The 21293-nt window shown below is 37.9% G+C and overlaps 1 protein-coding gene across 1 annotated transcript in view; it reads right to left on the bottom strand.

The window, feature by feature from the left end:
* The window catches only part of SORCS2 (sortilin related VPS10 domain containing receptor 2), a gene marked incomplete at both ends in the record, with an annotated part of 545731 nt that overhangs the window by 60419 nt on the left and 464019 nt on the right, over positions 1-21293 (bottom strand). The window contains 4 exons of the mRNA XM_080344448.1: positions 1624-1726; positions 3107-3253; positions 8950-9129; positions 20412-20501. Coding sequence (XP_080200574.1) covers positions 1624-1726; positions 3107-3253; positions 8950-9129; positions 20412-20501 — 520 coding nt within the window. The remainder of the gene's footprint in view (positions 1-1623; positions 1727-3106; positions 3254-8949; positions 9130-20411; positions 20502-21293) is intronic.

Here is a 21293-nt window from a genome sequence, read left to right as displayed (position 1 = left end):
ACTGCCTCAATGCATGTGAATGTGCAGAATTTACTGCCTGCTTGATTTGCCATCTGGATTGGAAGCTAAGCAGACAATTATTGTAAACTAGCACCTGAAAAATCTACACTTCTCTAAACATTTTTCATAGAAAAGTTCTTCACAAGTTTATAGTAAAAATTTACACATCAATTGACACACATTTCATAGCTGATGCTGTGAGAAATAGAAGCTGTTGCCAAGATTAAAATGCACGAAAATCAAATGTAAATGCAAAATCCTATTACATTTCTTAAAGGGAGCAAAGCAGTTATTATAAAGAACACTTTAATATGCAGCTATAAAATTTAATATTATGTCTGCACAATTTATACGTATACATAAGTTAAAAATATGCATTCCTCAGAACTATTTATGCAACTTTAATAGGGTGGAATTTTTATTCGTAAATATGAGTTTTAAAAGATGCAATTTTAACATCCTGTTATGGCCTTTTCCCAAATGCTCTAGGCATTAAAGCTGTTCTCTGTTTAATTATTTTTTAAATTAAAACAATGTTCAGTAGTCTCTGTGCTTTTATTTTCAAGCACAGAATCAAAACTATCCTTAAGTCACAGGTTAGATTTTTCATTACCACAAGCAGCTGTGCTGTATAAGATTTCTGTAAAGTAGCCAAACTCCATGTTAAAGGGATTTTTGTTTCTTTTGCCTTCATGATTGGCAGCCACACTGTTCTTATTGAGAGGATGAACTTCAAGGCTCTTATGGTTGAAAACTGTTTTCTAGTTTTTAGTTCTTATCCTCTTGTTTACATCACTTGTTTCTACCCCACTTTCAGGAAAAAAACAAAATAATATTCCTTATTGTCCTTTATTTTTTCAGCTAAGGATGTTTCTCTTGTAAATATTCTGTTTCCATCAGCTGCCAAGTAGTCCTTCTTAGCACCTGCTCGTTGGTCCTGAAAATTGATGATCAGACTTGTACACATCCTTATTAATAAGTTTGCTGTACAGTATTTTGTCAGAGTATTCATACTTCCTTCTCTCCATTGGCAATTATTCACCTGCTTCACCCTCAGAATACATTTAGCTTTTCCACAGGACAAGGCACTGATGGCTCCCAGACACATTGTGATCAACTGACATTCACAGCTCTTTATGATCTCTGATCATTTCTGGAAGATGTACTCTCCCTAAATCTAACAGTAAAATTCCAACAGTGTGTGATGTGGCCCAAATAATCTGACTTCTATAGTTCTAGTAGTTCTGCTGATTTGCATAGAATTATCAGTTTCAAGGATCAGGCTGGAAGAAATTCAAGCTTTACTGTCTGTAAAGTATTTCTGATAACAAGTGTAAGTTTACAAGGATATCAGGTTTGCCAGGTAAAGCTGAACGTGTGCACTGAATCCAGATGACCTGAGCATCCAGATATCCGCTTACATATCTGTCCTAGAAGACACAGCTCTGGGACTTCAATTAACTTTATTAAATTGCCTGATAAAGAGACCAAATAATAGATTATTCTGCTGGGAAAGCCTTATATCGGCAATGTTTCCATATTGTATTGTTATAAACCAAAAGATACATCTACAAAGAATTGCTGCCGCATTTCAGGTCTTAAAAAATAATTTTATGCATTTACCTGCCCCCATTATGAGTCCTGGTGCAGTGTCCTTCGTATGGACTGTTCCTGACACATAGGGATTGTCTGCCCAGCGGAGATGGAGGTGAAGGTAGCAATCAGGCTTGTGGGGGAAGAAGATGACAGGTTTTAAAAACCAAACAAACAAAACACAAAACCAACTGGTAACAGTTATGCTTCTACATTAACGAAAGCCCAGTTAGAGAGAACCTTCAGCAATCTATGTCTTTGTAGAGAAAGAGAATGGCCATTTTCCATGGAGCCAACATCCAGTCTGAAATATTAACTGCAGCTATCTAACTAACAAGAATCTCTAGTGGTGTTTGCATAGTCTGCCACTGCCTCAGGACAAAGATTTCCAAACTCAAAAAAGTCAGGATGAAATTACTGTATAAAAAACCGTTGTGACAGAACAATTGCTTAAAAAATGTAACTAATAGCAACAAGTATTGCACGTTTTTTTGGTCCCAGGTAACTGGTAAAAGATGATTGAAAACAACTGTTTGTACTGAAATGTCTTTTTCACAACAACAACAAAAAAAAGTAGTATGAAAAATAGTATAATGACTTTTGGACACATCTGATCAACCTTCCTTGCTAAGCAACTTACTGCTTCTTGCTCTTCAAGCACTCAAAGGACACATTGCTCATAGCAATCTGGCCATGAGCTTCATCAGAAGCGGCTTCCAGCACCGCCTGGGAGCTGCTGCCATTGCCACCCCTGCACTCATCTGAGAGCTCCAGATTGGGCCTTGAAATGTACAGCACGGTCTGAAACACTTGAAAAGGCAGTCAGCCGCTCCAGCCCTCCACTTCTGTTACATGGAGAAAGATCAAATCCCTGGAAGTGGCAGGACTGAAAGAATTTCTTTTGCCCAGGACCAAGAGAGTAAGTGAGAAAAATACAAGGTTTTCAAGTACAGCCTTGCAAATAACAAAATATTATGGGTAGCTGGGACATCTAAGCAAGCTGAAACAACATCAACTTTGAAAAAAAATGACTTTTTCATGCAGTTAACTGTGGTGTTTATTTCCAAGCAACTGTGAAAAATTCTCTAAACCAGGGAAGCAAAGGTTACCTCAGTTTAAGATGAAACAAAAATATGAAAGATGGAAAGAGATATTGATAAGATCTATTTGACTGATGATGTGCCCCTTATATCCAGACACAAATGACTGTTGTCATGATTATTCTGAAGTGGGTTGTGTGGCTGTCACACCAGAAAGAATGTCCTCTTTGTGTCAAAGTCAGCTCTACAATAAGAAATGCAGCCTAACAGAGAGTCGTGACTACTCACTCAAAAAGATGCCTGGACTAACAGGATGTGAAACCAGTGCTTACGCAACACAAGTAGATTTGCACGCTAGCTTGGCTGGTAAACTTGGCACAAAGCTCTTGAAGTGGTGGTAATACTGCACATCCTGTCATACAAATAATTCTTGGGCACTTCAGAGAAAGTACAGGCTAAAAAGAACCACTTACAGGTTTGCAGTTTGTTGGTTTTCCATTCATATCGATGTCTGGAGGGTTTAGAAAATCCCAGTCACGACCTTTGTTGTAGGTTATCAGAGTGGTAACTTTCCCATCAATTTTCTGGTTGGCCAAAAAGACTCCTTTTACACCTCTGACCTGTAGCATACAGGAGAGAGTGTTAATGACCAGCACACATAGCTTTTTCAACAAGGACTATCCCTGATTAGCTGCTCTTTTGTGGCTCTGAACTGTGTACCTCAGGTACACTCTCCACTAGGAAAGTGAATGATACCTTCAAAAAAAGAAAAAAAAAAGGTGAAAGGATAAGAGGAAATGAGAACAGAGGAAGGGAAGGGTAATTACTAACTGATTTGTATTTCCAAATGTCATTAAAAAGGATATTCAGTTCTCTCAGTGTCAGAAGGCTAATCAAATTACAGGTAGTTTATAGAGCAAAATACAAAAATTATGATAGCATGGCTTTGCTGTACACAACTATTAGAATTACAGGTCTGCATTTTTATTTTTTTTTAATATGGACATCTCTGTTATTCTACCAATGCTGTAAGACATTTGTAACAGCAACCTGACTTCTGCACTAAAGTCATGTGATCCATATCATATAAATAGTACACAAGTAGGTTACAATAACAAAACACAATATAAATCCTTTAAAAGAACACTGAATTAGGAAGCAAAATTGTCTTTTGTAGAAAATAAATGCAGACAGGTCATCCAGGGAAAATACAACGAGATCTGAATCCACCTCTCAAGCACCTGAAACACTTCCACACCCAGAATACCTCCACACATTTACCTTCCCTTCACCTGTTTAACCTCTGGGGGAAAAGGAAAGAAAAAGTTTACAGGCTTTCTCTTCTCTTGGGCAAACTTAGTTATTTTATTTCAAAATAACCTGTATTAGAAAACTATTACCACTCAGAGTGTCAAAGTTAATGGGGATCATTTTAGAAGCAACCCAACTGTAATCGCACCTTAATACATTTAGTTCTAGCCCTAACGTTTATGTTATGTATTAATATGCCACTTGATGGCATGAGATAAGATCTTGTATTAAATTTGAAGGTTTCCTTAAGAGTGCTTGTTTCCCTTGTGATTATTTATAAGGCCTCTTGAATTTCTGAAAAAATCCAGAAAATACATATCAACTCATTTCCAGCATAGTACAACTCTGCAATCTGCTTATGTGCAAAAGTGAAGCATTCATTACAACTAAATGCTCAATATAGCCAGCAATTTGCATAACCAGGAATATTTGCCACTTGCTGACATGATTCATTCCTGGATTTACTATTTATTTTGTATCTGAAATAGTTATTCTTCCCTTCTTTTTTCCAGCTACCAGCAATGATCTCCCTTTGACTTTCATTTAACAAAAGTCAGCATTGAGGCATTCCTTCCCGCAGGTTACAGATTTGACACCTACTGTTTTTAAATGTATGCTTTTTTCGAAGGAACTGATCCAGATCTACAGAGAAAGAGAATGCTCTGTTGGTTATGGTAACACCCTAGAACTTGGGAATATATTTACATTTAGATAACCAAATTCCATATAGACATTTTCATAGCTCACTCTCTCATGAGTTCCTTCTTCCTTAAACGCCATGCATGTGTGGTTGGCTTATTTATCCAGGATGCTGGAAGCTCAGAATCAACTCCAAGATACTAGAAAAGCCACTGCTTTGCAGCGCAAGTGAGGAAAGGAAGAGAAGGGAAGAAAAGAGAAATCCGCTTTCTTTACTTTCAAAGCATTTTCATCTTGCTGGGGCTTTATTACATATTCTGTCTTCCAGAGACAGCACAGCTGTGAATACAACTGAAAAGTCTGGTAGTTCAAACATTTATGTGTGAAGGTAGTGACTTGGGGTTCAATTTCTGTGTATGTCTTTCTTCCAGTGAACACAATACTAAATATCTTAAAAATAATTGTGCTGGCTTGACTGAAAATGAGTTAATTTTCTTAATGCAGTTAGAAGCCTTTCTTTTTTGTAGCTAGCACGGTCATTGTTTGGACTTAGTTTGAGAACATGAAGATAACAGCCTGGGACAGAGTTAATGTTTTTAATTGCCCTGGTCTGAGAGCCAAGGATGGGGCAGAGCTTGACTGACACCCAGACTGATCAGTAACAATATTCCATCCCATTAGCGTCATGCTTCATATTTAAGGAGAGTAGGGATCTTACAGTTAGTTCTTTTCAGAGTCGGGATGGAGAGCTGTTTGGGGGAGTTCTGTTTGGGATTTGATTTATTTCAGCCTTTTGCCATCCTGCCGTATGCAGAGGCCTCTGGGCCTTTCTGCCTTTTGTTCTTTTTTCCCTCTCTCCAGGATCAGCTGTTCAGGACCAGGTGCTGCTTCCTGGGTCCGGCTGCTCAGTGCAGACAGAATTTGTGAGGAATTCCACTGAGTATCTTTTATTTTATATTCTATTTTCATTATAGATATATATGTATTTACCAGTAGTATATTAGTGTTTTGTTATTTTGTTGAACTGCGTTTATCTCAATCCAAGTTTCTCTCTTCCCTTTCAATTGACTATCATGGTTACATTGCTAGCTTGGGTTGAATGTCTCCTCTCTACAATATGGGACATAAGTGTTTGAATCAGACACAGAAAGGTTATGGAAAAATTCCTTCCACTGTCTCAGTTAACTTTTCTCATTGCAGCTCTAAAAGATAAAAGCTGACCAGCACTTCAGCAGTTCTATTTTGGATCAAAGGCATAAGCTCTGCTTGAAATAAATAATTTTCAGACATCTATCTCAAGAGTAAGTTCTGAAGTATGATGTTTGGAGTGGTACACACTAGCCTAAAAAATAATAACTAATAGAAAATTATGGTGTGTTAAAAATGGCAGCTTTAAAACACTCCACCCCCCTGTAGTCTTTTCTATTTTATTTACCCTGTGACCTATGTAAATACATGCCCGAGTCTTTCTGTAAATACTTTATGTCAAATCTACTTCCTGCATTAAACTGTGATTCCAAGGCACCCAAATTCTTACATACTTTCTAATCCTTGAATGGGTTCCCTAATCTAAAATGGGGACATTAGTATCTTTTTACCAAGAATGGAGAAGATTTACATGAATAACAAGGTGCTATGGAAAAAAAGGACATTTAAACATCTTGGAGTGTTCAGTTACTTCGATGAGCAGTCCAGTTGCTACCCAAGACAGGTGAACACAAGGAAATTCAGAAGTACCTTTTCTTTGATTTTGTTCGGATTTTTGTATTAATTCTTGGGGCAACTATTTTCCATAACAGTTCAGGGCTTAATGATTCCCCAGTACTCTTAGAAAAGCACTTTGTACCTTACAAAACTATTTCATAAACTGTTTTTCTGCTATGACTATGTATTCTGTGACATTAATTACTGCATTGTTACATTACTGATCATACAGACAAGTAATATTCTACACTAGCTGGTAGCAAGAAGCACAGTTCAGGTAGCCCCCTGTGTCTGTTAGCAGCAGTTACTAAAACACAAAAAATACAGCTATATAACAGAAGATTGTGATTAAATTTTTATATACATATATATATATATATATATACACATATATATATATACACACACATATATATACATACATATATATATATATATAAATTATTTGTTGTTTGGGAAAAAAAAGTATGAAAAATGCATACTGCAACTTGTGTAGCTCCTATGAGGAGTCATAACAAGACCCAGTCTGGAAGTAGTACATTACTGTGCCCATTTTGCAAATACTCTTGCATCGAATTCGTGACTGGTTCACATTGGCAGCACTTGATGCAATTTCAAGGACATGTCACTTAATATTTTACCTTTCTTTTTCTTTCCTGCTTTGAACAAGTATTTGGGAATTATTCCCCTTTCACACACACATGAAAAGAAACACAGTCCAAAAGGAAGATAAAGCACATAGAAGAAAATGAATGCAGAGAAGTAGACACCTATAAAAGATTTCATAGCGGATGTACAAGTAAAAGATGGAGTGAGGTCAGCAGAAGATAATGTAGATGAACTGCACAAATTTTAAGGAGAATTATGCACTGGTGGAAAGAAAAATTGTCAACCATTAAGGACTTTATCTGTGTTGCACTGAAGATTCCTCTTCCCAAGATGGGATACTTGTGAACCCAGGCTAGACCAAAAAAATCCCATCCTCAAGGACTGCAAGATGTGTCATATTTAGTACCTATTTTGTACTGTGTAATCCATACGTTACTTGTAGATATGAGTGCTTGATCACATTCTAGTAAAGAAGATGTACATTAATTATTTATAGTACAAGCTATCGGGAAGCTGTAGGCTTTCTTATTGTAAGCAAATAAAAGCATTCTATAACGCAATTCTATTCCAAAAATAGCTCTAAAAATTGATTTATATGGCTCCATGTGCTTTGTCTTTCAATACTCACTATCATGTGCATCCCTGCAAATTAATCCAGTGCACACAGTAATCTAGGATCTCTCAATTTTGCACATTATTAAATATGCCCTTAGTAACATGGTAAAATTCTGAAATCGTAAGTGAAAGTGACTTAAGTAAATAACTCTTGTAGACAAAAGGATGGCCAGGGCTGGCATCTCTGTACAACTTATCTGAAATTATACGCTCTAGGTGACACAGGGAGAAGATATTGCACCTGATTCCCTTTTAGCTCTGCATCCCGCAGGAGTGACCAGGAGCGAAGAGTCACAAACCAAAGCTCTCAATAAATTACTCTGTGAGAATGTAGCTACGCACATTGTACAGCTTCTCTCATTAAGAAGCCTCACTTCTAAAAAGGTAAATTCTGGAAAATTATCACTGGCAATGATACACTTTTTTGTTTTACTAAAGCCCCTTGGAAAGAAAAAGCTAAACAAAGATGCAGAAGGGGAAAAAAAAGCTATTATTTTTCCCCACCAAGAAGTGTCTAATTACAGCCATGTATCAGCTCTGCCAGCATATTACTTGTACCCTGAATTACTACAAACCTTTTCCAGAGAAGTCTGATGCACTTACTTTTTTTTTTACCTAATACCGGGCAGATTAGATAATAACAGTGGCTGAACTCTGTCAGACCAAAGGTCCATTAGTTTAGTACCTCAGTAATGGCCAGTCCTACGTGCTACAAGAAAGAAGAGAACCAGAGCAAGTGTACACCTTATTACATTTAAATGTCATCATCATCAACAGGAACAGAATTGGTAACAATCTGTGCTACTCTTCCAAAATGCTATATTCTTCAGTCTTTTATTTTGCCAAGTACACCGATATTAAAATCTAAGACAGATTTGTTTACAGGAGAGTTTGTCTCGCAGCAAATGTCACTGGCACAAGACACCTACTGAAAGCAAGTGGATTTCCTGTCCAATATCTCATTTTTTTGGTTCTTCACTTGTCAGAGCTGACACAACCTAGTACAAGGCTTGCAGGATTACTATTTAAGACCCTACTGGCTCGAGGATGTCCTGTTCCAAGTCAGGAAATCTATCACTGAATCAGGTATTAATAGCAGAAAAAAGTTGTACATAGGCAGCTGCATAACTTCAATACTAAATTGTGCTGCCAGCTCCACTGCTCAGTATCTTAAAAAAACCCACCCAGCCAATTCTGGTTTTGCACATCCATGGAACCCCATACCAAGAATCGAGTTCTCAGAGCACACAGCATGTTAGCAGGGCAGGAGGGAAACACGTAAGTAGCAACCATGCACTAAGAAAGAAAACCTAGTCTTCTTCCATTAAAGACAACTGTGAAAATATATTAATACAATATTGGTTGTACTCATTCATAGTAACAACAAAAAAATGAAACTCCACACAGACTACATACATTGGAAGAGACCAAGACCTACCTCCAGAATATCTATCAGGACGTTCTCTTCTGGCTGCTTTGTGCTCCGGACGTTCTCCAGCAGGAGAGAGTAGTAAACACCTTGTGGGTCAGACTGGTACAGGTTGTACGTGTCTGTCTGGTACCACTCCTGAACAGCCACAAACACCTGGTTTTCATCTGTACTGATTATCTGTAAATCCTGTAGAAAAATAAGATACAAAAATGACTATTTTTTCCATCATTTCTATTTTAGAAACCTTAAGTTGGCCAGGAGAGTTTAATACCAGAGGCAGGTGGGGGATGTATCTGAAAGTTCAGTGACAGTAATCTCTCAACATGATACTGATCAACATGCTGCATCCCACTGCACTGAGCTGGTCAGTCACCCGTAGCCTTTTGGCTACAGGTTATCAGAGTGCAAACTAGTTTAGTGAAGATCAAAAATTGTGATGTGCAAAAGCTGTGATCTGCTTTGACTTTTGTAGGAAATGACTTCATGAAAAGAAGGGAAAAAAGAATAAAAAACAAGTAAATGCTTTTCCAAGATCTGGGTGATAGTAAATGAAAGACTCAAACAACATTAACAAAGCTAATCTAGAAAATAATTCTCAGGTACCTAGATAATTAAGAACTGTTTTGTCCAGGGTAAAGCATCATAGAACAAAGAGGACCAGATATACTTTCCAGAAGTTACACTTAGGAGACAATACATATCATGCATGCAGCTCACGTATATTACCATACGTAATGCTAATTTATCTATGTAGACAGTTTCACTCAAATATTCAGTAGTAGCAACATGAGAGTCAATGTTCTGCATTAATTTCTCAAGATATTCAGATGTGGATATTGCAACAGTTTTCTTTCCATTTTCCCAGCTTCTTCACTCCAGAGTTCTCAGACAAAAAATTCACAGTTGGGGAAAATAATTTAACACTAATATTAAACAGAAGAAATCAATCAGGAACTAGTGACACTAAACTAAGCTTAGCAAACACACAAAAAAACCCCCACGCAATAGGATATGGTAGCATAAAGGCAGATGCTGGGGCTGCATACAAAATTACAACTAGTCACGAAACTGGAAGACTTGTAAACTCTTCATGACCTTGGTATTTAACTGAGAAAGTGTATACAGTTCTGGTCACCTTATTACTGAAATAATAACCAAGGTGATGAAGTGAATATGAAATAAAGCTACCAAAATGTCAAGAGAATATGAGTTGGGGAAAATTGGCCTAAAAATATACACATATATCAAGAAAACAACTTTGTAGAACTCTAAGAGATAAATAAACCAAATTCTGTAGGAATCCAGTTAAGACAAGAAAATGCAAGTAACACTGAGAAACACTGAATACTTGGCAAAGCATAGCAGTCACACTTTAGCCAACAGGCATGATTCAATTCAGGCACTTAGATTAAAAAAAAAAAAAGACATGAATACAAATAAAATAATACAATGGAAAGATTTATAATATGAATAAAAGATGGTTATTAAATAACTAATCACGTAGTTAAATTTAAAGTATTTTTACATATCTGACACATCTCAACACAAAAGAACCTAAGTGAGGTTTCCTATCAATGACAGCTCAATGCTGTTTTCAAAAGCTTTCTTGTTGAACTGTGTACTAAAGTAGATTTTTGTTTAGCATCCTATTAATACATTTCTTTTCTCTTACACTCAAAATTTACTCAGAAGCAGAGAGTCTGGCAGAACTTCAACTATTTCCATCCCAGTATGAATTAGTAACTGTTCTGAGACAGAAATGCCAGAAAAACACAGCAAGTGATCTTAACAGGTTCTTTAAGAAGCCCAAGGCAGAATCTTTCTCCAGGTTTGGCATAACCACCCCGTAGTTTCCTCTACGACATGCCCATTTCTCCATGGACGTCTTTTCTCTCACCTCTACTACTTTACTGTTGGTCTGTCCCATCTGCCACGTCTGCTCCGTTCCATGTCTTGCTGACCCAAGCGTCCATGCTCTTGTTATTCTCACTTCTTTCTCTTTTTGGTTTTTGCAAAGGTCACCAATGGCACTTTGTATCAGCAGTAGGCTGGGATTACCAAATACAACATCCTAAGATCAGCCGGCCAGTATTCTCCATTTGCTTTGTCTCATCTTCTTAGGTTGTAAGCTTTTGTATAGTTGTGAGACAGTACTAGCTCTATTGTCCAAAACTCATTTTTTTAACCTCTAAAACCTCATGAGATTTCTATGTTGTGCTTGCTAAGGTGCTTCCTTCTGTAAATCACTTTCTCACAATGCATTCTTCATCCTTCACTCTTTGCTGGGTAATGTTATACCACGCTAAGCACAGATGTCTGAATGTTCAGCACTAAAAATCTGTGTAACTACTCATATGACCAAAACAGTGGACCAACAGAGGCCCTAGGCTAGGTATACCTAAAAATCTGTAACAAAGCCTGCTAAGTGCTCTAAAATCCACTATGCAATCAAGAAAATGGAATAAACTGTCTTTTATGTCTACTTGGAGTTAAGTACTGGCTATAAATTATAGCTAAGGAGATTTAGGTTAGACATCAGAATATCCTTCTATAGTATGGCCTGGTCATACACACTGAGGTTAAATTACTTAGGAAGGTAAAGTAATCATCATCCTTGGCAGTTGTTAAGAGTAGCTTAGACTGGCCAGAACTGGTCAGGCAGGTGACCATGCTTTGGAAAAGGACCTTTCAGGATCCTTTCCGTGTCTATTGTCTATGACCCCAATAAAATGGGAAAAATAAAAACACATGTTATTGAAATCACTTGAGATTTTACACAAAGAGAAATATCATTTAAAAGATGATGTTTGGTGTTATAGGGTGGGATTTTTTGTGATTTTGTTCTGGTCTTAATTCAAGAGCTACATTTTCCATAGAAATATGAATTTCAATTTGACCATGGAATTAGAATTAAGGGGAGCTGGTAATCTGTGGCATCAAAATCACTTTCATACAAAAATGCTAAATGGATCCTGAAAGTGATGAAAGACTGCATATTAAACACTGATATGATTAACCAAGGCATCCAGTGACAGGTCATATACCACTCCTGCTCTCTCAGGGACTTGTAGGCTGCTATGTTTGTACTTTACGCCAGTAGCAGAGGACACAGTTGTTCAAATAAACACAAAGACAGTTTCAAAGATATACTAAAAATAATTAAGACGTGTATAGAGGACTAAATTGTATCAAAACATGAGCATTACTTCAAAGAAACCCCATATCACATGGACAGATCTGGTCTGTTAAACAAAATAAATGCGTCAGAGGGTGTGCACATGACATTGAAAGAACTGTACGTGTTCAACCATGCAAGGTAGAGCAAGCACCCAATGACTCTTCCAGCAAGTACAGAGTAATGATCAAATATTACTTCTTAAACACATGCACACTGTTTGAGAATTATTTCTTAAACTTTTAACACAGAGATATCAACATGATCAGTCTAAAATGTTTTCCAAAATCATCCTCTTTTCGTGTAGTTGAGTGTTTTCACAGAAAGCTGAACAAACACCAAATCAAGAATCTGTCAAGAAGTTCAAAAGTATTAAACAATTAAGAATTGGGTTTTGGGGGAGCTGAGGATAGAAGGGAGGAAGGAAAGAGGTTAGGAAGAGAAAGAGAAGAGAAATGCATTGTTTTCAATGTTTACAGCCTCATACCATCTACCTTTAGTAACTCATCAGCCTATAAATCTGCTAATACTTTACAGAGTTTTATATTCAAGAAATGCTTAATAAGGTTTACTATATTACTAAGTGTGATAAGAAACTCTATGACACAAATAAATACAATTACACCCTGAAGACAGAAGGATATAAAAGACGACAAGGATCATACAGCAAGTCAATGCTCCTTTGTGTAGTAAAATGTGCTGATAACACAGGAAAATATCATTAAGTGAAAACACTGTAGGCAAGGTTCAGCTTAGCTGAAATAATGCTATGCAGGCAGGACTGTAGCACTTTAGTCAATAAGGCAAATACAAAAGAATCTCAAAACTCCTCTTTTGCAAATCTTACAATTTTCAGTCCAGTGTCAGAATTTTGCCCCTCTATCATCTTTCAGTGCTTTAGTTTGGGAACATGTTAACCTGAAGCAAGTGATAGAGAATCAAGAGGAGCAAATGTATTAGAAGCACAACAGATGTAAGCACTCAGGGTTGTGTAGTCTCAGCCCTGACCTCCAGATGCATCACATTTATACCCCTGTAATCTCTTAAGCAAAATCAAGGTAACTGGATGGCACATATCCCAAAGATAATCTCCCTAATCTTCCTTGCCCGGCTGAATAAAATGGTGCAAGGAGAAAAATCAATAACAAGTTACACTGTGAAGAAAGGAACAGTTCCTCGAATACCCCTCGTATGGATTTGTACAACCGGGGAGCCAGACAGCTGCTAGAGCTCAGGTTCACTCACCACTGCTGTGACATTGCCCAAGAAAGGGATGCTTCGACTCCATCAAGTGGCACTGCTACCTGTATTTCTACTTTATTTCCCTTTATTCTTTGTTCAACAGTCACTCCAATGGACTTTCAGAAGGACGAAGAAGTAGTCCAGCTACACCTGCAAAATGTTCTGCCTGGCACAGAGAAACAGCATCAACTGAATTCTCCCTGGGTGGCAGATGGCACAGGTGGCGAAGGGGCTACCCAAGCAGAGAAACAAACCTTTGGAGACCAGGAGCTTTGTTAAATGAGCTCTCCTAGCCTTGGTACTTTGTAATCCAACCATCACGCAGCTGCCAGATCCTCCGGAGAACTCTGCTGACAAAAGGGCTGCAGGAATCCTTCCTGCCATTTCTGCTGTTAATGAATGGACCCATTTAAGGAATCTTAAAAAAAAGTTATGTTAAGAGAGAGCTTGCTAGAAAAGGGAATGCATACATCAAAAGACTGATGGCTATTTAGGGAGAAAGAGTAAATATTTTAGTCTTCATAGTGTTATATCTATTATTGAATGATACAGACAAGTTTGGAAGAAAACGTGGTTAAAATAGTGATGCGTATCTCAGACTGAGGCAAGGAAGAGGTGGGCATGTTTCAAGCCCCTCAGAAGGACACTAGGGGATCATTAAATAAAAATAATGTATGCAGCTGATAAAAAACACGTATAGGAGACTCATCGTACCATGAATACATTATAGACTTTAACTTATTTCTAAGGCAATAAGACTCTTTTATTTTTGTTTATTATTCCCCTGTGCTCTCTTTTATCTTGTTTACCTGAATAAATTCACGCTATTACCTTTTTCATGAGATTGAAAAGACAGACAGAAATCAAAATAGATGAAATAAACTTTCTCCACGCCATATATTTTCAGAACTAAACTTTCAGAATTGGAGGAGGATATAACAGACAACAGAGCTCTCAGATCATTAAGGTTTTGTAGCTGGCATGAACAAATGCAGTTTATAAAAGATCATTAACAAAGTTGATTTAACAGAGATGGAAAGGGGACTCAGAATAACGAAATTCTTCCAAATTGCAACAGTCAAACTAGCATGATTTGTAGCAGATTCCTAGGTCTGGCCTGCAATTTTGTTAACAAACTTTTGCTTAAACTCTCAGAATGATTTTTTTTGCCAGTTCTATTGTTAGTCACATTAGAGCATGACTCAAGATGCCAAATGAGGACCAGAACCCAATGTACTCCTCCTTCTCCACACCACGCTTCTCTAGGCGAGGGCAGTCAGAGCTGCAGGAGCTTTTGTGCAGTTCAAGCATCACAACCCTCAGGATGGGGCTGCAGCCCATGCCCCTCAGGAGAACTGCTCGATCTGCTCCAGGCTGAAAACAGCACAAGGAAGATGGCTGGATCTCCCTGGAACAGCCCTGCAAGCCTAGCCAGCCATCTCAACACATAAGTGCAATGCTGCAGCTCTTTGCTTGACTTTGGTATTCCCTTCCTACAAGTTATTAACTTCTGATGGAGTTTTAGCACCAGAAAACAAGCAATCTCGGTTAAATGGAATATTGTCTAAAAATCATTTCATTTTTAAAACAACACCTCCAAATTTCCCCTTCTTTTTTGGGGAGCACGCAGGCAGCCTTTACTGTGGTTTCACCAACCTTTCCTCCCACCCTGCCTGGCAGCCGCCAGCACTTGGCTCCTGCGAAACACCGGAGACAGATGTGTGATTCAATGTAGTGTCCACATCAAACATGCTGCTAAAAATCTCAACAGCATGGAAAAAAGCTAAACAAAAAATCCAAATTCTGATCATTAGATGGCCCCCAACAGCTCTGCACAGATATGGAGCTATGATGTGTTACACAAAGATGACCTAAGTGGCACTGTGGAGCTGGAGCCTAGAAACTTAGCACATGTAAAGCTGGGCTGGAAGCTGCTTTTAGCAGTCTTTGATTCACAAGTAAGGAGGCCTTGAGATATGTCCAAACACAAACATTTATCCTTTTCTGTGTTTCTCCCTGGGGTACATTTGGACAAATAAAAGCACAAATGCAAATACAAACAATATAAAGCAACTGAATCATTTTTTTGGCAGATTTTCAACCTCTTCATATTGAAAGGGAAATGAGACATCAATAACATTTTGTAATTACTCAGTCTGAAAATTCATTCTATCTCCATATATAAAATCACCGTGAAATGCATCTGTGCCACAACAGCATAATATCTCGGGAGCCCAGCACTGTTCCCTGAGGCTGGATCCTGGTTTTCCAGCACAGCTCTCTGAATGTTGTTAGACAAATCCTTCATCAGTCTGTAGCATCTTCTGACTTGGCTACAGTTTTCCTTCCTTGTACACAATCACTGCTCAAAAACTCTGCCCAGTCGCACAAAGCACTTTAAAAGACCACTTGGAAAGAGATTTTTTTGAAGCCTCATTCAATGCTTTTGAGAAAAATTAAATATAGCCTACTTCAGGACGCACTTCATCTCCTGGTTAGGCAGCATCTAGTACTCTGAAATGCAGTTCCTTCAGAAACTATTGCTTTTAATCAAAATTAAAACCCAAATTCTTTATAAATTCTTTCATTCTGTTTATCTCTTACCACCATAAAAGTAGCAACTCCCTAGCCATGTGTTCTAGATGTACTCTTAATGTACCAGTGCCTTTGCTGATATCGTGCTTTTTGCAAAATTTCATCAGTAATTTGTTCATATGAATCTATTCTCTGCTGTTCAAACTGGATTGGAAAATACACTTCTACCGCACTCCGATGACTCTCACTGAAAAATGGAGTGATGAAAAATTTCAGAGCTGTGTCCTTATTTACATCAGTTTCTAAAAATTCTGCTGTAATGTGAAGGTATTAAATCACTTCAAAAAAATGTATCTTTTACAGAAGAGGTTAAAATCTCTCACTTTCACCACTGCTGTAATGGATGTCTGGCTTCCCAGCCCTCTTAGTGAAATTTCTAGTTCTTTTGTGCGCAGATACTCAAGAAACCTCTCTTGGGGGCATCATCAAAATGCTAAAGAGATACAGTTTATTTTGTTCCACTCATTGGGTACTGTCTGAACTAGGAAGAACACAAAACCATCCTTTTCCAAATGACACAGTCATCCTGTTCCTAGCTTGCTGTTCATTCTATCCAAAATGAACCATTAACTTCTAATTTATTTATTCAGTGAAGCCTGGGGTTAATCTGCTTAGCAAGAAAAGAAAAAAGATAAATAAACAAAAAATTTTTTTCCAAGACAAAGAATTCAGCACGTGGCACTATTTCAAACAATCCAGACTACATATGACAGAAACACCAGTATATTGGTATATTTTTAAACATGTGAAATATTTAGGTTTTTGTGGTTTTTTTTTTCCCTGACAAACTAGTGAAAATCACGTGCTCAATTGGCATCTCCAGTTGCTCAGCTTGTTAAAAAACTGGGGAGAATATTGACCAGAAGCACTCTGTAGGTAAACTTTCTGAACTTCAACCTTACTTTTGACTCCAGTAACTCTACGTGATGTCTCTGTGTACTTAGGAATAAAGAATGCTAACTCTTGCTAACACAAAAGCCAAAATAGCCACATCTGGAGTTCTGTGTCCAGTTCTGGGCTCCCCAGTTTAAGAAGGACAAGGAATGACTGGATGGAGTCCAGCAATGGGCTACCAAGATGATTAGGGGTGTGGAGCATCTTTCTTATAAGGAGAGACTGAGAGAGCTGGGTCTGTTCAGCCTGGAGAAGAGAAGAAGGAGAGGGGATCTTATCAAAGGTTATAAATATCTCAAGGGTGGGTGTCAAGAGGATGGGACCAAACTTCTTTCAGTGGTGCCTAACAATAGGCTGAGGAGCAATGGGCACAGACTGGTTCCATCTGAGTATGAGAAACTTCTTTACTTTGAGGGTGCCAGAGCCCTGGAACAGGCTGCCCGAGGAGGTTGTGGCTCCTTCTCTGGAGACACTCAAACCCACCTGGATGCAATTCTGTGCAATCTGCTCCGGTGAACCTGCTCTAGCAGGTGAGTTGGACTAGATGATCTCCAGAGGTCCCTTCCAAACCCAACCATTCTGTGATTCTGTGAATTATGACTGATGTTTTTCAAGTATGTCAGAAATGCACTGAGTAAGAGCATATGGCCAGTAAATTAAGCACTGTTTACAGATTAATGGATTTTAAGGCTGGAAGTGATTATTAGATCCCTTAGTTCACTATCTGCTATCTTTCCAATCAGAGAATTTCCAACAATTATTTATATATATTTTATAAGATGCAAGGGGAGCAAATAAAATCTAGAAGGTTAGTGCAAATCTCCCAGAAAGGCACTCAGTTATCATATGAAACCTTCAAAACCTAGCATATCTGTCACTTTCCTTGGCACTTCTTGAAATACATAATCACCAACACCATTAAGAAGTTGAGGTCAGTTTCTAATTTGGATTCAGCTCACAGATATGGTGGGTCTTCCTCTACTAAAGCACTTTTAAGACTCAGTATTTTCACCCCAGAAGGACGCTTCTTCATTACAATGAAATTGGCTCTTGATCTGCCTTTTTGAAAAACAAATTGTTTTTTTCATGGTTATTTTTCACTGAGATTGCTGCACTGCTCTTGGTTATACTGCAGTCCTGCAAACACAACACAGGTCACAATGGATTGCAGAAGAGTAGTAGAAATGAATGACTAGGGAGGACTTCTTAAATGTGTTTTGCTGCCACACTAAGCTCCATCAGACAGAGATCTAGGTCCTCCACTGTGTGCTGTGTCTTCAGCACTCCCATAACATTTGATTTGCTAGTGTTGTTCACAACTGATGCAAGCTCACCTATTACAAACATGGATGCCTCCAAGAACTGGACAAGCATCTCATATAGTTCTTGAGTTCTGACAACCTCCACCCATTTACTGAGATGTGTCAGGGAGCTAGATTTGAAGCCAAATAACATGCCTCTTATTAATATAGTGTACTGTAATATTGATATTTAAAACAGAGGCACATATTATTAAGGAGTTATAGTACACACCCAACTTTTATTTAAAAAAATAACTTTCCTGAATCTTGAAGTAATCAACCACACATGGAATATGGACTACTGCCTATAATCATTACACTTTGTGCAACTCCTAAAAATTTGAGTTAGTGGGTCCATCTTCTACGTGGTGGCAGTATCAGGAAGTACAAACAGTGCTGCATTGGCCAACTGTGGTAGATCACTGGGCATGAGAAGAAAACTGCAATGCAAAGGTACAGATTACTGCAGAGGCCATCCTGAAGCAGAAGGAAGAAATGTCCAGGTCTCCCTCACAAGATTTCTGCCCTTCAATTTCCCAACAGACAAGCTTTTTCCACACAAGTTAGCATTGTCAACACTGGCACTAATGTGCTGACACCTCTTTAGGAAATATGCTACGGGCAAAATATTTGCAACTTAGCAATCTTTACGTGATTTAATTTATTACCGGCTAACACACACTTTCAATCACTAATTTGGATATTTGAAAAAATAATTAAACATTTAGAGAAACATCCTCCCTCCCACTTCTCCAGTATCAGAATTAAATACTTCTCTCTGCTTCCTACTCTTGTTTCTACCTTGTTTTAATATGATTCCTCACAACTACTTCAATGAGGCAATGGGCTGTGCAGGAGGTTGGAGTCACCTGCAGAAGGGTTTCTTTCTGCTCTCCTTGCTTATTCTTTGCTTTCCTCCATTGCTCCTTACTTTTCTTCTGCCCCAGCATAGGTCATCCATGGGGTGCAGCCCCTTGGGGTGTCCCTGCCCCATCAGGCGCTGCCCAAGGGCTGCGCTCCCTCCAGGTGTGCACATCTGGCATGTTTTAACATTTAGAATGGGATATTCTCCTGTTGTCTTCCCAACTGCACATTTTCACAGGAAAGCAGGCTACACTGAAGGCCTTAAGAACACTGCAAAAATTATGTGGAAGAGTTGATATACTTACTGTCCTTGGCTATACATCTCTAGTTATTTCCATTGTGTTACCGGAAGCATATCCCACATAATATCTGATAATTTTATTTGAGAGTTTTGTTAATATGCTGTATATTTAAATAAACAAGGAAACTACAGACCGTGACATTTTTTAAATAAAAAATGAAAAATCAACTAAACACATTATTTGTTTTAGACCAATAACAACATATGGAGGAAACACATTGTACTCCACTGTCCCTCATTAGATGAGTAATAAATTAAACCTATGCGTTTCAAGGCATGTCTTAGTTCTCTACTAAGTGATGGAATCACATAGAATTACATGAAAAGGCAGGAACCTCAGGCGGTCTCTAGACTGACCTCCTGCTGGGATCAGGGTGAGCTGAGAGGCCAGACCAGGTTACACAGGGCTTTATCTAGTCGGCTGTTTAAAACCTCCAAGTCATTTTTCTTCAGGATTGCAGAAGCCTTGTAACTATACATAAAGTTATGGAACACATTAAATGCAGCACAAAACTTCAGCTGCATCATTTAGATCACATGTAAATATCTGTCTGTGCTTTATTGCTAATTTACTATGCAAATATAGAAACCCTGTCACTATAAAAATATGCTTGACTGAAGGAACCTCTCAACAAGCCCTGCCATTCTGTTAAGTAATTAAAGTCCATATTGGGATTGTTTAATGAAATAGAGCACAATCAACTGGTAAAATTCCCTTATATTACTATTCATGCTTAGACTAGAAAGCACCATGTGGAATTAAACTGTAATTGATTCTTGAAAGAACACTTGTTCAACATCATTACATTGCCATTGGGTGTGTAGCACTGCTCAAAAACTCTTGTGGTAACTGATGACAAATAAGCTATCCTATGTTCTTGCCCTCCATGGTTTATGAGCTATTACTTTCCTGGAATAAAAACAGTAAGGTAAGAATATACCACAAATAAGATTCAGAAATATTTGCAAGAAGAAACTATGATCTCAGAATGATGAGGTTAAAAAAGAAGAAAGCAAGTTTAGGTAGAAGGAGAAGAACAAAAATATATACATAAAAATACATATATAAATAGAAAGAAAAAAATTGTGTACTTACTTTTGGCAATGCATATTTTGGCAACTTCATCTGTACAAAGCCATTGCGACGGTAAGACACGTAATACTTCGTCCGATTTGCTGCTGTTGTCTATACAAAGGCAAAATAGAACCCTGTGATAGTTTATCTTAAATCTAAACAGTCTACAATAGAAGACTATTCTTTTTAAGCTGCAGCTGAAATATGTAGCTATTACTTCTACTGCATGTGAGAAAATAGACTCAAACTCTTATGTTCTTCCCTTCTTTAGGAAGAAAAAATGTTACTTAGTTCCTTCTTATTAGCATTTCATCTGTCTTGGGTGATATCTGAGACAGTGACAATGTCCCCAGGATTAGGTTTTATGTAAAATCTTCAGGAGCTTACGAAGATTTTCACCAAAGAAAGCCAATGGAAACACGCATTGAAAGGAGCACTGCAGTATGACTATTACCCAGCAGCCACTTTTGCCTCTTTGTAACAGCAGGTACACTGGTCATTTTAAGACTTTTACCATATTTGCAAAAAAATAACCCAATGCAAACATTGCTCTAAACTACCAAAAGGAAGATTTCAAATAAACATCAATTAAAATACTCAACTAACAGCTACCCTAGTTTTTCTCCAATCAGTAATGTAACACCAAAATCTGTGCTCATATATAAATCAGCACATTTCCAACTAAGCCTTTTGAGAACCATTGAATTAGATTAGCAAAGGTTTTAGCCTTTGGTAAATAATATTTCACATTTTTTCCATGTTTTTTCCCCCCAGAAGATCAGCAAGGCAATGGCTATTCAGTTATTTTAACTAAGTTTATAAAGGGTGGCTGCTTTGCAGGAATGGAGAGGTATGAAAAGAAAATGGAAGAAGTGAAAAGAAATGTGGAAAATGTTTCTCTGG

This window comes from Nesoenas mayeri, assembly GCF_963082525.1.
Source record: "Nesoenas mayeri genome assembly, chromosome: 4".
Taxonomy (NCBI): domain Eukaryota; kingdom Metazoa; phylum Chordata; class Aves; order Columbiformes; family Columbidae; genus Nesoenas; species Nesoenas mayeri.
The sequence above is the reverse complement of the archived record's forward strand: the minus strand, read 5'-3'. Positions and strand labels throughout refer to the sequence as shown.